This window comes from Odocoileus virginianus, chromosome 5, assembly GCF_023699985.2.
Source record: "Odocoileus virginianus isolate 20LAN1187 ecotype Illinois chromosome 5, Ovbor_1.2, whole genome shotgun sequence".
Classification (NCBI taxonomy): Eukaryota; Metazoa; Chordata; class Mammalia; order Artiodactyla; family Cervidae; genus Odocoileus; species Odocoileus virginianus.
The window spans coordinates 56,927,006-56,952,355 of record NC_069678.1 but is presented as its reverse complement, the minus strand read 5'-3'; the positions used below and the strand labels follow the sequence as shown (position 1 = coordinate 56,952,355).

Below are 25,350 nucleotides of genomic sequence, written 5' to 3'. Positions count from 1 at the left end.
ATACCACTGCAGCTTCCTGCTCAGTATACCTACTAAATGAACCAGCATTTTCTAAATTTAATTCCTCAAAACAGTCATTACTTGAGATTTTGATAGGTATGACATAAAAATAAGCTTCATGGACAAATAAGTTTAGGGAACTCTTTACACAAGTTAGAGAACACTCTAATGTGATATTTTTCCATTTCTTATGTTGGTCTCTTATTTATCTTTTGCATCATCATTTAACTTTTCAATTATAATATCATGCCTTCCCAACTGGAATATGCACTCCTTAATGGTTGATAACATGTCTTGAACATGTTTAATCCCTTCACAGGGAAATATTTGCAAACCTTAGAGCTAGACTGGCTTCTCCATTCATTAACTAATTGACCTCGGGCATGTCAAATCACATCTCAGAGCTGCAGTTTTCTCATCTGTAAAAGGGAAGTAATAATACATCTCAGAGGTTATTGTCAGACTTAATGTTAGATAGCCTTCAACAAATCATAATAGTCATCAACAATAATAAGCAAAAAGACGTTTTTTATTGATCCTTGCTTATGTTTATCTATGTGAGGATTAGTAATATAACATGAGTGAAACATCCAGTTCTTAAAAAGAAAATGTTAAATACTTATGTACAAAATATAATAATGCATTGTGATTATATATATAAATATATATTATATATAATAATATATATAATGATGAAATAATGTATTATTCTGCTCAGACTGCCATAACAAAATAACCATACATGAGTGGCTAAAACAGCAGACATTTATTACTCTAAGTTCTGAAAGCTGAGAAGTCCAAAATCAGTATGCTAGCAAGGTGCATGCATGCTGAGTCACTTCAGTCGTGTCCGACTATTTGCAACCCTATGGACTGTAGCCCGCCAGGCTCCTCTGCCCAAGGGATTCTCCAGGCAAGAATACTAGAGTGGGTTGTTGTGCCCTCCTCCAGGGTGTTTTTCCAACCCAGGGATTGAACCCAAGTCTCTTATGTCTCCTGCATTGGCAGGCAGGTTCTTTACCACTAGCGCCACATTGGCAGCCCCATGCTAGCAAGGTAGCTTACCTTGAATCATCCCTGATACTCCATACAGCAGGCATTATAAACCAATTTTATAGATGAGAACACAGGGATTAATAAGTAGATCAAGTGCACTCAACTATTAAGCAACTATGCAAGCCTGTCTCAACATTTTTCACATTCCCAACATTAATTCTACTGAGTTAAAAGTGAACTAAGACAATGAAGCCTGAAGTCATTTACTTTTATGTTTATTACTACCTACATAATAGAAGATTTAATGGCATCTAATGGTTTCTAATGGTCATACATGAAGTTAAAGTGAAATTATACATTACCTATGTAATATATTCGCAATCCCTCTTCCTCATTAGCTCAGTAATTGAGGGTTAATAATAACCTCAAATGATACCCTGAGAAGGGCAGTATCTTCTCATCCAAGACTAATTCATGGAGACCAAACTAGAGAACAATGTAGAGAACAGTTGTAGAAAACAAAGTCAATATTGTTGTTGTTGTTTTTTAACATCAAGCATTACTACCTCCAATAGTGTCATTAGTACTGACATGTGGTCTAAGGCAAAATTTTACTGACACAACTCTTATAATATGTATACTTGGATTTTAGCTGTCATTGATATATTTTGTGTGTTTCATGTTATCCTTGAAATATTAGCAAAGGACTTTAAAAATGTGTGGTCCCAGGACCAGCAGCTTCTGTATTACCCAGGAGCTTGTTACAGACACAGAATCTAGGCCCCATTCCAAATCCTTACATCTGAATCTGCATTTTAACAAGTTCACCTGGGGATCCATATGCAAGCAAAAGATTGGGAAGTACTGTTTTGTATTTTGTTTGTTTGGGTTTTTTGGTCGTGCTGTTTGTGGAATCTTGATTCCCCAATCAGGGGTTGAACCTGTACCCTTGCAGTGAAAACATGGAGCCCTAACCACTAGACCACCAGGGAATTCCCTGGAAAGCACTTTTTTAAAGTATTCTACACTTCTTTGCAGCTTGTTTTTACTTTTAATATGCACTATTATAGACAATAGAAAAAACTTCTTTAAAAAGATAAGTTTTTGTCTTTTTTATGCACAAACGATAATGCAGTTTTGGAGTGCTGCAGGATGATTTGATATTTGTATATACTGCATAATGGTTACCACAGTAAGTCTAGGTAACATTTGTCACCATATATCCCTGGTGACTCAGCAGTAAAGAATCTGCCTGCAATGCAGGGGCCATCGGAGGCACAGGTTCAATCCCTGGGTCCGGAAGATCCCTCAGAGGAGAGGATGGGAACCCACTCCAGTATTCTTGCCTGGAGAATCCCATGGACAGAGGAGCCTGTCAGGTTACAGTCCATGGGGGCACAAAAGAGTCAGACATGACTTAGCAACTAAACAACAGCACAGTGCTATATTACCTCGTTATGACTTATTTATTTTATAACTCAAAGTTGATTCCTTTTAATCACTTTCATCCATTTTTCCCACTTGCCTAACCCCACCTCTGATAAACACCAATTTGCTCACTGTATCTATGAGCCTGGTTCTTTTTTCACTTTTTTGCTTATTTTTAAATTTCACATACAAGTGCAATCATACAATCTTTGTCTTTCTCTGTCACACTTATGTCACTTATTTTGGTCTATCCTTTGGACAGCAGTGATAATGTGAGTAATATGGTAAAACTATACTCAGGATCCTGTAATAAAATACTTTAGGTGATTTATAGCAAGACAGCCATCAATAAAGTCAGTTGGAATGTTATATTTTGAGTTTGAATCCTTTGAATTTCAGAAATAATTGAAGGATATGTGTTTTGCACCTAATAGTTTTCTTTGTAACACAAAGGTGTCAAATACTTTCAGGGTATAAATTATTAATTCAACATAGCCCATGATCCAGTAAAAATGTTACCTTTTTTTTCAGGAAGTGCTCACTTTACATTGTCGTGGGGACTATGAAAACAACCATGCACACTGAAACTGTACAAAATAATCTTTTAATCAATGGGGAAAATTATGGTAGTTTTCATGAAGAATCTTTAAACCTTTTCAAAACATCAAATACTGTTACTGTTGGTTATAAGTGTATTGGAAAATGGAAAAATAATAAAACCAACATGTATTTAATGAATCATCATTGTAAACATTAGGAGCATTAAGAATTAAAGTGGGTTTTTTTGTGAAAAAAAAAAAAACTATCAAAATTACTTTGAACAGTACTTGTGTGAGTCATAATTCAGAGTGGACATCCTTTCTATGCATCAGTGAAATACCATCCTCTTTTTAAGTTTGGAGCAGCTTCCAAACTTCTATCCTTTGTACTCTTAACACCATGAAATATCTCTAAGAGTTTCTTTAATGTAAAGTTTATTGCCAGGGTCACTTCCTCTGGGACATCATCCTCTTCATTACAACCACTTTCCTCCTTGATGTCAACAAGTTTTCCTTCACTAAGCTCCTCTGGCAGCAGATCTACGGGCTCTTGAATAATGGCAAGAAGCATTCCCATAGTCAGCTGTTTCTTCTATAATCCCACATATGTTCAATTCAAATCCTGCAGTGTTATTTGCACATTGTGCTGAAAGTTTCTGCTATATGACATCCATAATACTTGCTGTTACTTCCTGCCATGATGCTTGCATATTTTCATTTGAATGCTTTATGTCATATTTCTTCTAAAACTCAGCCAGAGAAACTGTCTGATCTCCAGTTGTAGCATCAAAACTTATCCAAAATGTGTGTAAGATAATAGACTTTCAAAATTGAAATAGCTACTTGGTCTACCCATTGAATTAATGAAGTTGTTCTTGGTGATAGAAAGGAAATTTTCATATTTTCATTTAAATTCCCAAGAGAATTAGGATGACCAAGAGCATCACTCAACAGGAGTAGTGCTTTAAATGTTAAATTTTGGTGCCAATAGTATCTCTTTACAGCTAATGACAAGAAGGCAACACAGCTACAGGACTTACTGTCCATATGTGAACTGAACAGCAGATGTGCAGAGGCTAATGTCACTCATCATTGATCATGATGCATGCCTGTTATTTGTGCATTGTGATCTGTGAGCTGAAGAATTACCAGCAAAGCTTTTACTTCATGTAGCTATTCACAGTTAATATAGACCTTCCCCAGTGTCTCAGATGGTAAAGAATCTGCCTGCAATGCAGAAGAGCCAAGTTTATTTCCTGGTTCAGGAAGATCTCCTGGATAAGGAAATGGCTACCCACTCTAGTATTCTTGCCTGGAAAATTCCAAGCCTGGAAGACTATAGCCCATGGACTACAGTCCATGAGCTAAACTCCATGGAGTCACAAAGAGTCAGACACAACTGAGGACTAACACTTTTACAACTAATATCCCAAGGTAATTGGAATTTGAGCCATGTTGTTGGAAGACTAATGCTACTTAACAAATCCTGAGCATTTAACAAATCCTGAGCATTAATTTGCTAGTGTGTGAGTTGAGTGCAATTGTGCAGTAGTTTGAGCATTCTTTGTCATTGCCTTTCTTCGGGATTGGAATGAAAACTGACATTTTCTAGTCCTGTGGCCACTGCTGAGTTTTCCAAATTTGCTGGAATATTGAGTGCAGCACCTTAACAGCATCATCTTTTAGGATTTGAAATAGCTGAACTGAAATTCCATCACCTCCACTAGCTATGATCATAGTGATACTTCCTAAGGCCCACTTGACTTCACATTTCAAGATGCTGGGCTCTAGGTGCGTGATCACACCATCATGGTTACCTGGGTCATGAAGATCTTTTCTGTACAGTTCTTCTGTGTATTCTTGACACCTCTTCTTAAGATCTTCTACTTCTGTTAGGTCCATACCATTTCTGTCCTTTATTGTGCCCATCTTTGCATGAAATGTTCCCTTGGTATTTCTGATTTTATCCAAGAGATCTCTAATCTTTCATGATCTATTGTTTTCCTCTATTTCTTTGCATTGATCACTGAGGAAGCTTTCTTATCTCTACTTGCTGTCTAGTCTGTCTAGTCAAAGGTCTGTCTAGTCGAAGCTATGGCTTTTCCAGTCATCATATATATATGTGAGAGTTGGATCATAAAAAAAGCTGAGTGCTGAACAATTGATGCTTTTGCACTGTGGTGCTGGAGAAGACTCTTAAGAGTCTCTTGGACTTCAAGGAGATCCAACCAGTCCATCCTAAAGGAAATCAGTCCTGAATATTCATTGGAAGGACTGATGCTGAAGCTGAAGCTCCCATAATTTGGTCACCTGATTCGAAGAACTGACTTATTGGAAAAGACCCTGATGCTGGGAAAGATTGAAGGTAGGAGGAGAAGAAGATGACAGAAGATGAGATGGTTGGATGGCATCACTGACTCAATAGACATGAGTTTGAGCAAACTCCAGGAGTTGGTGATGGACAGGGAAGCCTGGTGTGCTGCAGTCCATGGGGTCTCAAAGAGTCAGACACAGCTGAGTGACTGAACTGAATGCAGCACTTGAATAACATTATCTTTTAGGATTTGACTCAGCTGGAATTTCATCACCTCCACAAGCTTTGTTTGTAGCTTCCTAATACCCACTTGACTTAGCACTCCAGGATGTCTGGCTCTAGATGAATGATCACACCATCTTGGTTATCTGGATCATTAAGAGCTTTTTCGTATTATTCGTCTGTGTATTCTTGCCACCTCTTCTTAATATTTTTTGCCTCTGTTAGGTCCATACCATTTGTGTCCTTTATTGTGCCCACCTTTGCATGAAATCTTCCCTTGGTATCTCTAATTTTCTTGAAGAGATCTCTAGTCTTTCCCATTCTATTGTTTTCCTCTGTTTCTTTGCATTGATCACTGAGGAAGGTTTTCTTATCTTTACTTGCTGTTCCTTGGAACTCTGTATTCAGATGGATATATCTTTTCTCTTCTCCTTTGTCTTTCACTTCTCTTTTCTCAGCTGTTTGAAAGGCCTCCTCAGACAACCATTTTGTCTTTTTGCATTTTTCTTGGGGATGGTTCTGATCACTACATCCTGTACTATGTTATGAACGTCCATCCATAGACCTTTATGCACTCTATCAGATCTAATCCCTTGAACCTATTTGTCACTTCCACTGTATAATCATAAGGGATTTGATTTGATTTAGGTCATGCCTGAATGATCTAAAGTGGTTTTCCCTACTTTCCTCAGTAAGTCTGAATTTTGCAATAAGGAATTCATGATCTGAGCCACAGCTCCCAGTCTTATTTTTGCCTACTGTATAAAACTTCTCCATCTTTGGCTGCAAAGAATATAATCAATCTAGTATTGGTATTGACCATCTGGTGATGTCCATGTATAGAGTCATCTCTTATGTTGTTGGAAGAGGCTGTTTGCTATGACCAGTGCATTCTCTTGGCAAAACTCTGTTAGCCTTTGCCCTGCTTCATTTTGTACTCCAAGGCCAAACTTGCCTATTACTCCAGGTATCTCTTGACTTCCTACTTTTGCATTCCAGTCCCCTATGATGAAAAGGACATCTGTTTTGGTGTTAGTTCTATAAGGCCTTGTAGGTCATCATAGAACCATTCCACTTCAGCTTCTTCAGCATTAGTGGTTGGGGCTAGACTTGGATGCCTGTGATATGAAATGATTTGCCTTGGAAACAAACAGAGATCATTCTGTTGTATTTGAGATTGCACCCAAGTACTGCATTACAGACCTGTTGACTATGAGGGATAGTTTCCTCTAATGAATTCTTGCCTACAGTAGTAGATATAATGGTCATCTGAATTAAATTCATCCATTCTGGTCCATTTTAGTTCATTGATTCCTAAAATGTAGACGTTCACTCTTGCCATCTCCTGTTTCACCACTTCCAATTTACTTTGATTCATGGACTTAATGCTCACAATTCTCCAAGCTAGGCTTCAACAGTATGTGAACTGAGAACTTCCAAATGTTCAAGCTGGATTTAGTAAAGGCAGACGAACTAGAGATTAAATCACCAACATCTGTTGGATCCTACAAAAAGCAAGAGAATTCCAGAAAAACATCTACTTCTGCTTCATTGACTATGCTAAAGCCTTTGACTGTGTGGATCACAATAAACAAACTGTGGGAAATTCTTCAAGAGATTGAAATACCAGACCACCTTACCTGCCTCCTGAGCAATCTGTCAAGAAGCAACAGTTAGAACTGGACATGGAACAGTGGACTGGTTCCAAATTGGAAAAGGAGTACTTCAAGGCTGTCACCCTGATTGTTTAACTTGTATGCAGAGTACATCATGCAAAATGCTGGACTTGATGAAACACAAGCTGGAATCAAGTTTGCCAGGAGAAATATCAATAACATCAGATGTGCAGGTGACACCACCCCTTATGGCAGAAAGCAAAGAGGAACAGAAGAGCCTTTTGATGACAGTGAAACAGGAGAGTGAAAAAGGTGGTTTAAAACCCAACATTCAAAAAACTAAGAATATGGCATCCGGTACCATCACTTTGTGGCAAAAAATGGGGAAACAACAGAAACAGTGATGTGCTTTGTTTTCTTGGGCTCCAAAATCACTGCAGATGGTAACTGCAGCCATGAAATTAAAAGACACGTGCTCCTTGGAAGAAAAGCTATGACCAACCTAGACAGCATATTATAAAACAGAGATGTTACTTTGCTGACAAAGATCCATATAGCCAAAGCTATGGTTTTTCCAGTGGTCATGTATGGATGTGAGAGTTGGACTATAAAGAAAGCCAAGTGCCAAAGAATTGATGCTTTTGAACTGTGGTGTTGGAGAAGACTCTTGAGAGTCCCTTGGATTACAAGGAGATAAACCAGTCCATCCTGAAGGAGATCAGCCCTGAATATTCATTGGAAGGACTGATGCCGAAGCTGAAGCTCCCATACTTTGGCCACCTGATGCGAAGAGCTGACTCATTAGAAAATACTAAAAGATTGAAGGAAGGAGGAGAAGGGGACAAAAGAGGATGAGATGGTTGGATGGCATCACTGACTCAATGGACATGAGTTTGAGCAAGCTCCAAGATTTGGTGACAGACAGGGAAACCTGGCCTGCTACCGTCATGGGGTCTCAAAGAGTCAGACAAGACTGAGCAACTGAACTGAACTGTACTCTAGAGCTATTTTTCACTTACCAGTTGGCTCAGTGGTAAATAAAGCAACTGCCAATGCGGGAGACACAGGAGGACCATGTTTGATCCCTGTATCGGGTTGGGAAGATCCTTTGAAGGAGGAAATGGCAATCCATTCCAGGATTCTTGCCTGGAGAATCCCATGGATAGAGGAGCCTGGCGTCTACAGTCCATGAGGTCACACAGAGTTGGACAGGACTGAGCATGCACACCAAAGCTATTATTCACAACTGAATGTTGTGCTTCCCCATTTCTGAGTTCTAACCAGTTGAAGCTGTTAAGAACCATGAATCATGAGTTACCCTGATCAGGGTCAGGCTGGACTTGACTGAATTAGATTGTTCCCTTCCCATGAATAATAGGACTTGATTTTCCCAATTGTACACAGACACGTGAACTTGTTCCACCCTCTCTGTAATGCAAATTTTTCATCTTTAATGAGCATGATCATATGACACCCTGTTGCCACCCCCTTTTAGCACCGACTTTCCCTGCCCCCCAGTGCACTACTGAGTGAATTTCTTCTGAGTCTAAGCAGGGAATGTTCCCTTGCCTGGCAGTAAATAAAATCAGCTTGATTTTTGAGCTCTGATCCTTGTTTTATTTTTTGATATCCAAGATCATACATCTAATAAGTGAGAGAGCTGGGACACAAATCCATTCTAACATAAAACTCAAATGCTTAATTTCTGTGTCCACTCGTTAACTAAATGATGGGAATAAATTACCTTCAAGCCAGCTAGTTCCAAGATAAAGAAAAAGGAAGAGGATTCTACAACCTTCTTCCAACTACTTCTAATTCATTCTTCCCTTTACAGTTGTGAGATCATTACCCTTGAGGGTTCCTTCCTATTACAGCAAAGCTACGATATGAATAGTAGTAACAGTGTAATAATATTACCAGCAAAGGAAACTTAAATACAGCTAGTGCTTACTCTGTGCCAGGCCCTCTTTCTTTCCCAACTGTCTCAAACCAAGCAATGAAATGTCAAGTTCCCTTGAGATAGCTTGAATGTGTATTCATAGGATTCCTTTGTGTAGATTTGGGGTAAAGTGGGCTAAATTTGGAGTGGTGGGGATCTTGGCAAATTGGAGAACTGTGCTTATTTGAAGGCAGCTGCTATTACACTGGTTTCTTTACTTGTCATGGGAGAATAAAGATCCCATACTGGCAGATCATCCTTATTTTTCAAAAGACACCAAAAGTCTGGGTCATTATATAGAGTTTACCACTTTTTAAAATACTTTGTAAAACAATAAATACATCTGGGGGCTGAAATGTGACCTGTCTGTAGCATCTGCTACTGAAAGGCACAGGCGGAGAAGCAAGAAGATACAGTGGAGCCACACTGTTGGCATTTAGGTACTAGCTTTCCTGCTTTTGTGTGTCTTTGGGCTGGCTGCTTAGCCTCTTTACGCCTCTATTTCCTTATATGTAAGAGAGGTCTAAAACAATAGATATCTGATAGAGTTTCTTTAAGGAAAATAGTTACTTTTATCTCTAAAATGCTTAGTAAAATACTTTGCACTTAATCAGTGGTTTTGTTGTTAATATTTCGCCCTCCTTATCTTCTCATTCTTGTACCTGCCATCTATACCTTTTTACCTGCCCATGTACTTACATGCATTCATTCTAAGGATATACATTATGAGCATCTGACTATAAGAAACACCTAAGTTGTACAAAAGCAGACAAAACTTTTTGTCATTCTCAGGCTCAAATGACAAGTGAATTAAGAAAGGAGAAAAATGAACTATATTTATTTTACCAAATTGAACCACTTATTAAGTGATATTAATAAAGTTCAGCCAAGTGAACCATTTGGCTGAACTGATAAATCAACTTACATAATATTAAGCAATTGCTACATAAATAACTTTTGTTGGTGAATTTGAATATGTGGGCTTTTCAAAATTTTTTTGCCATCTGACCTTTTAGAATGTCTAACTAATGTATTTAACTTTTCAGTTTATCTTTATTAGAAGAATTTGACTGTAGCTGTAATGAACTGGAGTCTCTACCTTCTACTATTGGCTACCTTCACAGTCTTCGAACATTAGCAGTCGACGAGAACTTCCTTCCAGAATTGCCCAGAGAAGTGAGGAATAAACTTATTTCTATTAATTAATTTTTAATGACTCTGTTTTGGATATAAATTTTAACAGGTGCATTAGCAGTGTAGCTTCATGAGTTAAGCTGTGAATGCATATAGGAGTTATATATTTGTTAATCATTCTTTTTAAAATAACAAGGGGTAAGTTCTTATATTTGATCAAGGAAATGCATTTGACTTAAATATTGATTGCCAAAAATAGTAATAAAATAAATTCATGCAAACAATTTATATATTTTGCTTTTAAGAAGTTATGACATAAATTTAGAGATAATTATATTTCAATTTCTAAGTGAAAGTTTTCATGTAAATACATTTTTTAAAGTATCATGTTGCATAATATTGTTTTAACTTCAGGATCCACCAGAAGGGTTCATTAGCATTCATCTCCAAATGGGACTTTCATTTATTCATGTCAAGAAAAAACTGTGATGTATATTTTAAATTTCACATTTCCTATTAAATGCTTTCATAATCAGGAGCAATAATCCATATATCATTGTCTTAGAGGCAAAAGTTATAAATAAAAATGAAAGTACTATTGTAATGTGAAGTTAAACTAGTATTTTTGCAAAGGAAATGTTAATAAGACTTCATTTTTTAGTATATATGATCTTTTATAAACAATTATTATTAATGCTTATTTGGATAGACAATGAAGCTGACAAGTATTCTAATCATAAAATTTAAAAGAAAATTATTCCTTTGTAATATGTATAAGAATGTGAGATATACATTACCTTAATATCTAAAGGAATATATACATAAACATATTTTAAAGATACACATATTATAAAAAATTAAACAATGCACATATTGAGTCTTGGAAGTGATAAAAAAAATCTATAAATCAATCAAATCACTTTATAAATTATAAATATTAATATAGAATAGTTTACACTGTGATCCTTTACTTTTTTTATTACCTATAGATTGGAAGCTGTAAGAATGTAACGGTCATGTCTCTACGCTCCAATAAACTGGAATTTCTTCCTGAAGAGATTGGACAGATGCAGAAACTAAGAGTCTTAAATCTGAGTGACAACAGGTATTTTTCAAACATTTCACAATCACAGTATTTTTTAAAAGCAAATTATTCCTTTTTATCAATAATTTTGAAAATTTTTCTATGTCTTATGAAATATATGGGATGCAAACATTTATATAAATATGCAAATATTCATTTAGAAAATAGCAGAAGCTAAATTAATTTTAAACTGATACTTCAAAAATTATATGTCAAAACCCTCCCATATGCAGAAGGCATAATATTATGAAGACATGGAAAATAATTATAATAAAAATCTATAAAATTTGATAATAAAAATATGTGCATATGTATATATGTATGCACATATAAGTTTTCATATATACATTTATGTCACCAGTAAATTAACTGAGCTATATGTATACTGTCCACACCACCAAAACACTGGTAAGAATAATGCCAAGAACCTAATACTAAAAAGTCATAAGGTTTGTGCATTATAGTAAGGACAACCAAATGGTTATTTAGCCATGTTCAGAACAGAATGGACAAAGAAAGAATAGGTTCTCTTCTTGTGACTAAAGTGTTACAATGCTGAACGGCAGGAAAAAAGGTGAAAATGCAATTCATCTTTATCTCCACCACAAATGTTCTCAAATAGGAAAGGACAAAAATCAATATTGACTAAAAATAACTGCTAAAAAGATAAAGTGGTTATGGAATAGAACAGACTACTTGAACTCTGTTTCCATTAAGTTTCAGTAAGACAAATGATAATATGAGAGGCTGAGACTGCAACAAAACTATCTAAGGAATCATGGAGAATGTTTAGATGCTGAAGTTTCAGTGAGTGTGGGAGTTATTTGTTAGTCTGTCTGAGGAAAAAAAAACTAATAATGCACTTAGTAGCTCAATAATTGGAAAAGGAAATGGCAACCCATTCCAGTATTCTTGCCTAGAGAATCCCGTGGACAGAGGAGCCTGGTGGGCTGCTGTCCATGGGGTCGCACAGAGTCGGACACGACTGAAGCAACTTTTTAGCATGCATGCATGCATTGGAGAAGGAAATGGCAACCCACTCCAGTATTCTTGCCTGGAGAACGGCAGGGACAGAGAAGCCAGGTGGGCTGCCATCTATGGGGTTGCACAGAGTCAGATACGACTGAAGCGACTTAGCAACAGCAGCTCAATAATATTTTCATGTAAAGAATTAAACATTTTTTAAAAGCTTTGGAATTTTATTTTTAAAATCAAGGTGACCAAGAAGCTTCATAGCTTACTGCAACAAGAGTAATTCATTTCAAATCAACCCATTTCTTGTTTTGACTCTTTGACAGGAAAATGAAGGAGGTGCATTAAATATTGTGCCCAACTTTCAGTAAGACATTTTTTAGAATTTTCTTATTATATTCTTGTGGACAATATTATATATACAGTCATAGAGATATCATAGGAAGATGGGTTCCAGTGGATTCAATTACAGTCCCCAGTGGAACCAAGTTCCATTATTGTCAAACTGGAGGAAGAGTTTTCATTATGAGCTGGAAGTTTTTCCTGGCTTCTTGGCCCATTCAAATTTTATACATTAATAATTCACACAATATGGAAAATATGCTTATAAAATATTTAAGTGACCCATAGTTAGGACTACTAATGCAATTATTTATCCAACAAATATAGCATATATGAGTGCTTACCATGGGACAGAAAATTGCTAAAAGCTACTGCAAAAGATATTTATAAGACATTGAGAATCTCATAATACTAGGAATTTAAGTACTTCACCAGGTCAGAAATATAAGCTAATCTATCTCCTAATACAGTTATTGGAACATAATATAGACCCAAACTAATATTTTTAAGTTGATGAATTAATCAGTGAATTTTTTTTTAATTTTGGAAAGTATAGTTGCTTTACAATGTTGTGAAATAAATGAATCTTAACCCAAGATTAAAGTCAATATTCAGTCAAAGCTGAGGCAAAAGTTGAATATCACTATCAGAGAATAAACTGCTTGAATAAAAGATTAAATATTACATGTTATTTAAAAGTCATGATTATTCCAATTTTATATTCTCAGTACAATAAATTTTAGAAGTTTGTCATTACAGTTAAGGAACAATGATTCATTTATACTATCAACTATAGGATTGCTCCGGTGATTAATTTACTGGACAGTTATAATACTAAATAAAGCCTCACTTTCATGTATAGAACAGACTTGTGGACTCTATGGGAGAACGCGGGGGTGGGATGTTTCAAGAGAACAGCATCGAAACATGTATATCTAGGGTGAAACAGATCACCAGCCCAGGTTGGATGCATGAGACAAGTGCTCAGGCCTGGTGCACTGGGAAGACCCAGAGGGATGGGGTGGAGAGGGAGGTGGGAGGGGGGACCGGGATGGGGAATACATGTAAATCCATGGCTAATTCAATGTATGACAAAAACCACTGCAATGCTGTAAAGTAATTAGCCTCCAACTAATAAAAATAAATGGGAAAAAAAAAAAAAGAAGCATAGGTTATGCAAAGCGAAAAAAAAAAAAAAAAAAAGAAATTATATCTCCATGGTGCATTGGGAAGACCCAGAGGGATGGGATGGGGAGGGAGGTGGAAGGGGCGATCACTATGGGGAACACATGTAAATCCATGGTTGATTCATGTCAATGTATGGCAAAAACCACTACAATATTATAAAGTAATTAGCCTCCAACTAATAAAAAAAATAGAAAAAAATTTAAAAAAAAGAAATTATATCTCCAAAGCTGCTATATTCAGATTATATAGAAACAGCTGACTCATTTGAAAAGACCTTGATGATGAGAAAAATTGAATGGAAAAGGGGAAGGGGGCAACAGAGGATGAGATGGTTGGATGGCATCACCAAGTCAATGGACATGAACTTGGGCAAACTCCAGGAGGTGGTGAAGGACAGGGAGGCCTTGCATGCTGTAGTCCATGGGGTCACAGAGTCGGACACGACTTAGTAACTGAACAACAACAACAACAGAAATGAAGAAATACTAGAGAAAAGTTTCAGAGTTTAGAGATGATGAAAATGAACTCTGGAGTTCAGCTGACATGATTCAAATTCTGACTCTAGTGATTATCATGTTTATGACCATTTTATATTATTTAGCTTCAGTATGTAAACTGGAGAAAATAATATTACCACCTTCTCATGAAAGATAAATATATAAGTAAAATGTTTATCCCTCTGCCTGATAAATAGTAAGTGCTCAGTAAACATTAATCCATTTATTATTGGTAAAAAAAAAAAAAAAAAAAGCCTCACTTTCAATGGTGGTCACAGGAAGAGGGAAAAAAAAGGACGGGTAACATCTTCTCTGACAGTTTCTTTCCATATTCTACTTTTATGATTTTCCTGATGATTTATCATGGATTTTGTAAATGATTCTGGAGAGTTATCCCCTCATGTAATTTTTTTGTGGCAGAATTGATATTTTACTTTTAATTCATCTCCACATGATGTAAACACTTCTCATAGCATCTTACTTTATAATTTCCAACTTAAACTAAATAACTAAAATTAGAAATAGTTTTTATGGGCAGTTTGGTTTAATATTATAAATGCTAGTATAATAATTCTATTAAAAATAACTGTGATATAATTTGATCTCTTATTCTTTATATTCTTATGTTTTACAAGTACCAATTAGCTCAGCAAGGTCATTATATCCTTGCTAAAGTTTCCTAGCCAATGCACACTCTGTTGATGTGTTTATAGGCTTGTCAATATCTTTTCATATTTGTTAAATTATTTAATAGTGCCTTTGGAGATACAATTAACTGCTTTCAAAATTCTTATTCATTATTGTGACATTTTCCATCTCCGTTATCAAAATATATTTATTCATCATTTGGTTGATAGAATTCCAACATATTAAAGATTTAACAGAAATTTTCATTCCAAGTCATATCTAAAATGTTTGTCTGTATTCAAAAGTGAACACGCAGAAAGTAACAATAAACTCACTGGTGTGCCTTGTTTGTATTATTCACTGTGCTGACCAGCTATGATGGCAATTCATGTAATAACAATATATTGATCATGCACAATCCAGCTATATCATATTTATGATGAAGTAGGCAATTGCTGATTTGACCCTCCACAGGCTGAAGCCAAAGCTTAATAGATAATTTTGATTGAATACAATTTCACATACCTCAAAATGCTATTTTTAAAGATTGCCTCTTTGAATATCTATTACACAATGTATACAGGGTGGAAGAACAAAAGGACACACTTTCAGGAACCAATATAAAATTCAGAGCTGTAAATTCATTTAGTAATAAGATGGAAATGGCTCTTGCCCTCATAGAGTCTACAGTTTTAAAGAGATATTAAAGAGTAACATAAAAAATAACTACAAAATAAATATTGTAGATAATTTCAAACTGAGAAATGTCATTGAAGTAAAAGTGCTTTGAGGATAGATTGGGGAAAGAAATTTGAGGAGTCAAGAAAAGCTTCTTGCAGAAACTGGCATTTCAGCTGAAAGAGAATCTGTGGAATTTTAGTTAAGTGAAGTATGGAAGAAAGAGTGTTCCAGACAGAGAAAGGAGCTGGGCTATTCCTGGGAGTAGGCTGATTGGAGGCCAGTGGCATTGACAGGACTGTCAAGAAAAGAATAGCAAAGAAGCTGTGGAGAGGTTTGAGGGGACCAGATCTTAGAGGGTCTGACGAGGCATGGTAAAAATTTGGGGTTTTACCCTATCATTTGAAGAGTTGTAGACTCAAGATTTTCACTTTTAAATGATTACTCAGGCTACTCCATGGAGAAAGAAGTGAAGAGAAGAATGAAATAAATAAGTTATAGTATTTTAAATAACTCTTCATTAAATAATCTTTATCCATATTCACCTGTGCTACTAGAAATTTCTTGTTTTTGCAGATTGAAGAATTTACCATTCTCATTTACCAAGCTGAAGGAGCTTGCAGCTTTGTGGCTTTCTGACAATCAGGTAAAATTTTTTATTACCTGATTAATTTTGTTTATTAAAATGAACTATAATTGAAATGGTTAATTACTAATTAATTCTCAACAGATACCTTTGACAATTACTACAAAATATAGATTCTTTATCCCCTGGAAGAGAGATTTTTATAAGGGTAGCAACTCAATTAAGTATTCCATTGCTATGGACATACAGTACTATAATTCTCATCCCTTTAAAATACTTCAATTTAGTATCTACTTCTTCCTCAGAAATCTAATACACAAAATGATCATTTTTCTAGGTGATACATATATGTCCTTAGAGGATGTACTTTAATTATACCTCTGAAGGTAAAGAATAAGAAATCATTACTACAATCCCCATAAGAGGGAGTTACTATCCTCCATGTTCCCTTTTTTCCATGCTTTTAATTATAATCAACTTAATTCTAAAAATGTATTCAAAAATATTGTGATACCATTTGTTGCTCTTATCAATATTTTCTGTGAAATTGCTATGATATTAATCCTTACACTTATGAAATTAGATTATAATTGAATCAGTAATTGAGTATTAATGAATACTTTTATTAACTGCAAAATAAAAACAATTGAAGGCATCTGATTTGCCACCACAAAAACTAGCGATAGACCATTTTGACATACTTTGTTTTCTTTTGGCTTTTTTCTTGTAATCTTAAAATTTTAAAATATCCTACCCCAATATAAATTACCAAATGAAAGCAAATCATCTTGGATTTAATTTGTTATGATTTTTTTCTGAGCATAAAAGCAGTATTACTGGTAAATGAATTGTTCAGACATAAGTATTGGGCAATTTTTGTAAAAAATTAAACCTCTGCAAAATGTTAAATGTAAGTGTGAGAATAAAAAAAAAATGTTAAGTGTGAGAATAATGTTTATATCCCTACAGTCATTACAGCACTTTCTTCCCATCTACTAAGTAAAGAGTTAGATTGTCATTCAAATTCAAGTTATCAATGAACTGTAGATTTTTCAAATCATCAATATACCATTATAAAATAAATCATTCTGGAATCAATACAAGCTATGCTAATGGAACAGTCTTTTCTACAGTCTTACACTGTTAAAAAAAAATCCCATATCAGGATTTATTATTCTTGTGGAAGAATGAACAGAACAGTGGCTACATCATTTAACTTTTATTTAGAACAGTGATTTCATGTGTTTCTGACTCAGTTTCATGAGTCAAGTTGGCATTCCAAATTGCCATTGTCCTTCACTCTTATTAATAAATGTCATGAAATAAGCATAAACTATTAAACAATATGATTATTCTCAATGTTAATATATTGTATTTAAAATCAAAGTTCTAAAAACCTTCAAAAATTATATTTCTGAAATAGAATTAATATAGAGAATTAAATATTATTATCCATAGGTAAATTCTTTGTGATATATCAGATACAAGGACAGTTGCTTATGTATATGTAGACTCTGTCTTTGGTTACAAAAATCTCTTAAAAGTAAATGCTTATGTTTTAACTTAATTGAAGTCATAGATGATCTTGTATAGTATGAACTTAATAGCAAATTCCATTTGCCTTTTTAAGACAACAGTTCATGAACTTATAGAACTATACCAAAAGTTTACTTAGTTGAAACAGTTTAGCACATTTTGGTCTCTTCAAGGTAAAAACAGGCATTGTAAGATGAATAGCTTTTGAAAAAGAATATAATAAAAAGAAAATCTCACTATGAAACCCTTATCATTTCAAAATATTCCTCTACAGTAGTCTTATTTTATCTTATATTTTATTTTTTTGTTATTTTTTCCTTACTTTTCTTTAATTGTTCATTCAACACACTGAGGCCAGACTGTTGACCTTTATCTTATATAAAAGAAATATTCTTCATATTTCTAATATTATTAATCTAATTTATATCCTTTGCTTCCAGTCCAAAGCCCTTATCCCTTTACAAACTGAAGCCCATCCAGAAACAAAGCAAAGAGTATTGACTAACTACATGTTTCCCCAGCAACCTCGTGGTGATGAAGGTAAACATTCAGTAGAAATTTCTCCTATACTTGTGTGATTATGGATGGAAGGGATTAGTTTTATTCTAACTCTGGCCAATACTAGCACATGGACATGCCACATAAATCATTTGGGAGCTAATTCCAAGCACAAATCTTATCTTCCATACTATAATATTTTATTAATAAGTGAAATTTCAAAAACATAACTCTTCCTCTTTATATTTATCATGAAAATAACATTGACTTTTAGGAGCAATATCTTGAACTGAAAGGCACAAGAATGCTTAACTAAGCATTCAGTTCAGCTCAGTAAATCATGTTAAACTATTTGTGACCCCATGGACTGCAACATGTGAGGCCTCCCTATCCATCACCAACTCCCAGAGTTTACTCAAACTCGTGTCCATTGAGTTGGAGATGCCATCCAGCCATCTCATACCCTGTTGACCCCTTCTCCTTCCGCCTTCAATCTTTCCCAGCCTCAGGGTCTTTTCCAATGAGTCAGTTCTTCACATCAGGTGGCCAAAGTATTGGAGTTTCAGCTTCAGCATCAGTCCTTCCAATGAATATTCAGGCCTGATCTCCGTTAGGATGGACTGGTTGGATCTCCTTGCAGTCCAAGGGACTCTCAAGAGTATTCTCCAATACCACAGTTCAAAAGCATCTCTTCTTTGGCGCTCAACTTCCTTTATAGTCCAACTCTCACATCCACACGTGGCTACTGGAAAAACCATAACTTTGACTAGTCGGACCTTTGTTGGCAAAGTAATGTCTCTGCTTTTTAGTATGCTGTCTAGGTTGGTCATAACTTTTCTTCTTCTAAAAGAAGTAAGCATCTTTTAATTTCATGGCTGCAGTCACCATCTGCTGTGATTTTGGAGCCCAGAAAAATAAAGTCTTTCACTGCTTCCACTGTTTGCCCGTCTATTTGCCATGAAGTGATGGGACCAGATGCCATGATCTTAGTTTTCTGAATGTTGAGTTTTAAGCCAACTTTTTCACTCTCCTCTTTCACTTTCATCAAGAAGCTCTTTAGTTCTTTGCTTTCTGTCATAAGTGTGGTGTCATCTGTATATCTGAAGTTTCTCCTGGCAATATTTCTCCTGGCAGTCTTGATTCCAGCTTGTGCTTCATCCAGCCTAGCGTTTCTCATGATACACTCTGCATATAAGTTAAATAAGCAGGGTGACACTATACAGTCTTGATGTACTTCTTTCCCTATTTAGAACCAGTCTATTGTTCAATGTCCAGTTCTAACTGTCACTTCCTGACTTGCATACAGATTTCTCAAGAGGCAGGTCAGGTGGTCTGGTATTCCCATCTCTTTCAGAATTTTCCACAGTTTGTTGTGATCCACACAGTCAAAGGCTCTAGGCATAGTCAATAAAGCAGAAATAGATGTTCTTCTGGAACTCTCTTGCTTTTTCAATAATCCAGTGGATTTTGGCAATTTGATTTCTGGTTCCTCTGCCTTTTCTAAAACCAGCTTAAACATGTGGAAGTTCATAGTTCACATACTATTGAAGCCTGGCTTGGAAAATTTTGAGCATTACTTTGCTAGCATGTAAGATGAGTGCAATTGTGTGGTAGTCTGAGCCTTCTTTGGCATTGCCTTTCTTTGGGATTGGAATGAAAACTGAACTTTTCCAGTCCCATGGTCACTGCTGAGTTTTCCAAATTTGCCGGCATTTTCACAGCATCATCTTTTAGGGTTTGAAATAGCTCAACTGAAATTCCGTCACCTCCACTAGCTTTGTTCATAGTGATGCTTCCTAAGGCCCACTTGACTTTGCATTCCAGGATGTCTGGCTTTAGGTGAGTGATCATACCATCATGATTATCTGGGTTGTGAAGATCTTTTTTGTATAGTTCTTCTGTGTATTCTTGCCACCTCTTCTTAATATCTTCTGCTTCTGTTAGGTCCATACCACTTCTGTCCTTTAATGAGCCCATCTTTGTTTGAAATGTTCCTCATAGACAGAGTGCCTGGTAGACAGTTTCTGTCTTGAATCTACTTGTCACTTCTACTGTATAATAATAAGGAATTTGACTTAGGTCATACCTGAATGGTCTAGTGGTTTGCCCTACTTTCTTCAACTTATGTCTGAATTTTGCAATAAGGAGCTCATGATCTGAGCCACAGTCAGCTACTGGTCTTGTTTTTGCTGACTATAGAGCTTCTCCATCATTGGCTGCAAAGATTAAAATCAATCTGATTCGGTATTGACCATCTGGTGATGTACATGTGTAGAGTCATTTCTTGTGTTGTTGCAAAAGGGTTTTTGCTATGGCCAGTGCATTCTCTTGGCAAAACTCTGTTAGCATTTGCCCTGCTTCATTTTTTACTCCAAGGCCAAACTTGCCTGTTACTCTGGGTATCTCTTGACTTCCTACTTTTGCATTCCAGTCCCCTATGATTAAAAGGACATCTTTTTTGGGTGTTAGTTCTAGAAGGTCTTGTAGGTCTTCATAGAACCATTCAACTTCATTTCTTCAGCATTACTGGTGGGGACATAGATTTGGATTACTGTGATATTGAATGGTTTGCCTTGGAAACGAAGAGATCATTTTGTTGTTTTTGAAATTGCATCCAAGTATCTCATTTTGGACCCTTTAGTTGACTATGATGGCTACTCCATTTCTTCTAAGGGATTCTTTCCCACAATAGTAGATATAATGGTCATTTGAGTTAAATTTACCCATTCCAGTCCATTTTAGTTCCCTGATTCCTAAAATGTCAATGTTCACTCTTGCCATCTCCTATTTGACCACTTCTAATTTGCCTTGATTCATGGACCTAACATTGAAAGAGCAAACTCACTTTAATCCACCGAAGGGTTAAATCCACCCAACCCATTTAAAAGATCAATTTTTAAAAGAAATTATTTGCTTATGGAGTTATTTGTAGAATAATTACAATAAATATTTGGGTTTTTGTTTTTGTTTTTGTTTTTTATTTAAAAAGGAAATGAATCATTTGTGGATATTTTTCTTCAAATTTTGATCTACGGAAGTAGGAAAGGAAAGCTTGTTTCATAGGTATTTTTCAGGCTTCAGTAAAATTGATCTTTTAGAATTTATGAAAGAAAAATCCACTATGTTTACATAGTTATAAGAAGAATCTTAAGTAAAGATTATGTTTTATTCATGCAATTTTACTTACATTTCTTTTTTAATATCCCTAGATTAACAGAATATTTCATTTTGAAAAGATATAGGAGAAAATTAAAAGTATCTCATATTTGCCAGTTATTTCTCAACCCAGGGATTGAACCCAGGTCTCCTGCATTGTGGGCAGATGCTTTACCCTCTGAGCCACCAGGGAAGCCCTTTCTGAGATCTAGCCTCAAAGATTAAATCCCTAATTTGTTCCAGGGAGTGAGGTAGACCTAGTTAAGTAAGATGGGATGTTAAGAAATTTGCCTAATTTGTTTTGTTTTGTTGTCCTTTGAGGAGAGCAGAGCTTGTAACAGAAAAGTTTTCTTGAACTTTAAGCAAGTCACTTTTTTCACTTTTCATGCAGAAAACCAACTTTCAGAACTCCTTGCAATAAAGTTTTATATATAATAAAGTTCATGCATTGGGAAAGAATTTAGCCTAAACTAAGAGCTTTTATTGAGCAAGTGAATTTGAGCAAACTCTGGGAGACAATGGAGGACAGAGAAGCCTAATGTGCTATAGTGCATGGGGTCACAAAGAGTAGGATATGACTTAGCAACTGAACAAAAGTGCTTTTATTGCCTTTTAATGTGATCTTCACAATAATGTTGCAAAGAAGATATTACCATTAACCAGCATGTAAATTAAAGATGGATAAGCCATTTCTTTTCCCTGTTAATTTGAGACATATTTAAACTAATTGAGACCCAAGTCTTAAAGACTTCATTTTCCACATTTTTTACCAGGTACCTAGCATGATAAAACCTAGCACCACTACATTGCCCCCCAACCAGACACACAAAACTACAACAAAAAAGTTTGAAATCTTAGACCATTTATTGCAAAGCAGTGTTACATAGTATCTTTTATAATACTGTAATACAGATTACTGATTACATTTATGGACTGTGTAGTCACAGGACATGAAATAGGATCCTGCATTGGCCATGAAGAAGCTGCATGACTTTGAACAAGTCTCTCGAAATTCAGCAATAGCTTTCTCATTATTAAATTGAGGATTATATTAGTACTACCATTATGCTGTTTTGCAAATTAAGAGATAAAAGTTTAAAATACTTAATCTAGCTCTCTCTTTTATCATTATTATGCTATGCCCATTCTCTACACTGGAAAACTTCTCAACCCCAATATATAATTAATGTACACTTTGCAAAGCTGAATTTGAGTTAAGATGTTAAAAGACTATTTAACAAATATCAAGAGAAATTTTCCCTTTTTTTCCTTTCCTTCTTTCTTTACTTGCTTCTTTCTTTCTATCCCTTTATTTTTTCTTTTCTTTTTTTAATTTTATATTTGTTTTTAGTACCTATCACCATTTTTTTGCATGGTGTACTAAATTCTATTAAATAACAATTTATGTAAAAAAAAAAAGTAACCTTTGGAATCTAACTGTAGATTTCCAGTCAGACAGTGACAGCTTTAACCCTACACTATGGGAAGAACAGAGACAACAACGCATGACTGTTGCCTTTGAATTTGAAGAAAAAAAGGAAGATGACGAAAATGCTGGGAAAGTTAAGGTGAACCTTTTAATTTTTGTTTCCCCTTTCTTCTCATTATTTTTGTTCATTCATTGTTATTATTCAGATAGACTTTGGGACTCACTGACTGACCTCTGCTAGAAGGTCAGATACATCTTCAAGTCTCATGGCGGTACTTTTCCTTATAGCAGGATGTGATTTTGGAAGCACTGCTGTGCTTCAGAATGAGGCAACATCCTGACTGAGCAAATTTCATAAACCACCCCATCTTACAGAATAGCAACATGAGAGATTCAAGCTGAGAGAAAGCAAAAAAAAAAAACAAAAAAAAAAACCTAACAAAGTCTGCGTAATGTGCTTCACCTAATACCTTACTACTACATCTTTGAAACACTGAAATGCTTTTTTGTAACCACTGAGCAATGCAGGGCATCATTCAGACTGTATGAAGTCAAATTCCACATATATGAAAGAGCCAGTGGATTGATATATTACACTGCCTTAAAATTTTGGAAGGATTCTACGTCTCTGGAATGTTTGAGAAGACGTTATGAATTTTCTTAAGTGTGAGAACAAGTTTTTAATTTAAACTTAGGTGAGTGCCTAATAGCAGGTGGTATCCCTTAAGGAAAATTGCTTAAAAATTCTCACCATAAAACATATTTTTAAAAATCCTTTATTGGCACTAATCTAAGTAACAAGGTCAGAATTTTTAAATCTATATTTTTCCATTATATAAATTTGAAAATGTCAGAATTTATATGGATTATATTAACATCAGGTCTTCATCTTATCATCATGGCACCATCTTGAATCTCTCATCATTTTTATATTATTTTTGCACTTTTTCCATCATGGGTACTAACAGCTCTCATCCTTGGTGACTAATTACCTAACTAATTGTATATGCATCCTATTAATAGATCTGGATTGTGAGACATATTCTCTGTCTCCTCCTTCCCACATTTTCTAAACTTTTGTCTTGAACCAGCACACCATAGAACCTTACTGTAATTGACAAAGCCTACCTGTATCATTGTGAAGAACTCAAAATAGATTCCCAAATCAAAATAACAATTGTGTTAAAGATTTGGGCTTTAAAAAATGTTTCTGAATGGTTGATTAGTACTGTCTAATAACCAAAGAGACATTTTTAACTAAAACAAGAAAAAAGACCTTTAGAACATTTTAGTTCTTCTTGTAAGGATTTTATATGTTAAATCCGGAACCAATGGATGATGCATTCTATCCTGGACCTCTGATTCATTCTTTTACTTCATTGAATGTCAAAAACTACATAATTCTTCCTTAAAAAAAGGAAAAAAAGCTAATTCAAAGGCTCTAAGAAGAAAAGAGTACACTTAATATACTCTGGTATATGTGTCAATGAAAACATAAAATATAGTAAATGCAAACAGACATTTAGAAGCCCTGTTTGTGTGTTATGTGATCAGGTTTGATTATAATGAGAGTATGCTCATTATACTTTAGAGTACATTTTCTCTATGTTTATTTATATTTTATTTATTTTATATATTGGGGAAATAATACATGTTTCCAAAATCTCAGACTACTTGGTTTTGACTAATTTGAGTATTTCCAATGCCATTGGTTATTGGACAAATTAGAATACAAGCAAACGTCTAAATAAATCATTATGGAAGCATGATGAATGGAATATGCTGAAATCTTACATGAAATTATACTTTTCTGGCTCATTACATATACACTAAATTTAGCACCATTTTCATTTTACCTTTAATTTACATAAAATTTTAAAAGGAACTGCTGACCTGTGGCATTAACTTCCGAAAGGACTAGAGTGTAATGCCCTACTTACCGTGTGTTTAATGTAGTATGAATGCTGCATTGTGTGAAGAAATTGAGACCCTTTGGTTTTGTGTGACACTGGTACTGTTTTATCACACAGAGTTAAAACGAATTTTCTGATGGTTGTTTTAAATGCATTACCCAAAATGAAAAAAAAAATCAAGAATAAAAAAATGATAAAGTGAAAGTTTTGCTACAGTGCTCCTCTTTCTCCCAGAAAATGGAGATTCCTTCTCCCACAGGATCACTCCTGCCAAGCCCCCTGGGAAAGGGGCCAGCGTGGGATTACTCTCCAACCTGCCAGACTGTCTGGCGATTGCTGCACACCATGGGCCAGGTGTGATCAGCAGATCCAAGAAATGCCTGTCCCCCAGAATGACCCACAGCTGGCATGGGGTTGTATAAGTGGCCTCCAGCAGGAAAGGAGCATGTGTTCTCCATTGCCAGTAGCAGCACAATCTACCACTCTTCCCTCTCTAAGTGGCAGACAGGTAGGCCTAGGTGTTTGGGGTAGGAGAATCCCCTATGTAGAAGCAACCTTGGAACAGTGGTTTATGGGGTATGTTCTGCATGATGTGGGGTAAGAAATGTTGATCATCTAGAAACCTTTCAATTGCCAGTGTTTGATCCCAGCTTAAC

The 25,350-nt window shown here is 35.4% G+C and overlaps 1 protein-coding gene across 6 annotated transcripts in view; it reads left to right on the top strand.

Moving 5' to 3' along the window:
• Window positions 1-25,350, top strand: part of LRRC7 (leucine rich repeat containing 7) — a 608,651-nt gene that overhangs the window by 453,790 nt on the left and 129,511 nt on the right. For all 6 annotated transcript variants that reach the window (XM_070467940.1, XM_070467941.1, XM_070467945.1 and 3 more), the window contains 6 exons: window positions 10,101-10,230; window positions 11,178-11,293; window positions 16,153-16,222; window positions 18,139-18,238; window positions 22,796-22,920; window positions 24,954-25,202. In XM_070467940.1, the coding sequence (XP_070324041.1) occupies window positions 10,101-10,230; window positions 11,178-11,293; window positions 16,153-16,222; window positions 18,139-18,238; window positions 22,796-22,920; window positions 24,954-25,202 (790 nt within the window). The remainder of the gene's footprint in view (window positions 1-10,100; window positions 10,231-11,177; window positions 11,294-16,152; window positions 16,223-18,138; window positions 18,239-22,795; window positions 22,921-24,953; window positions 25,203-25,350) is intronic.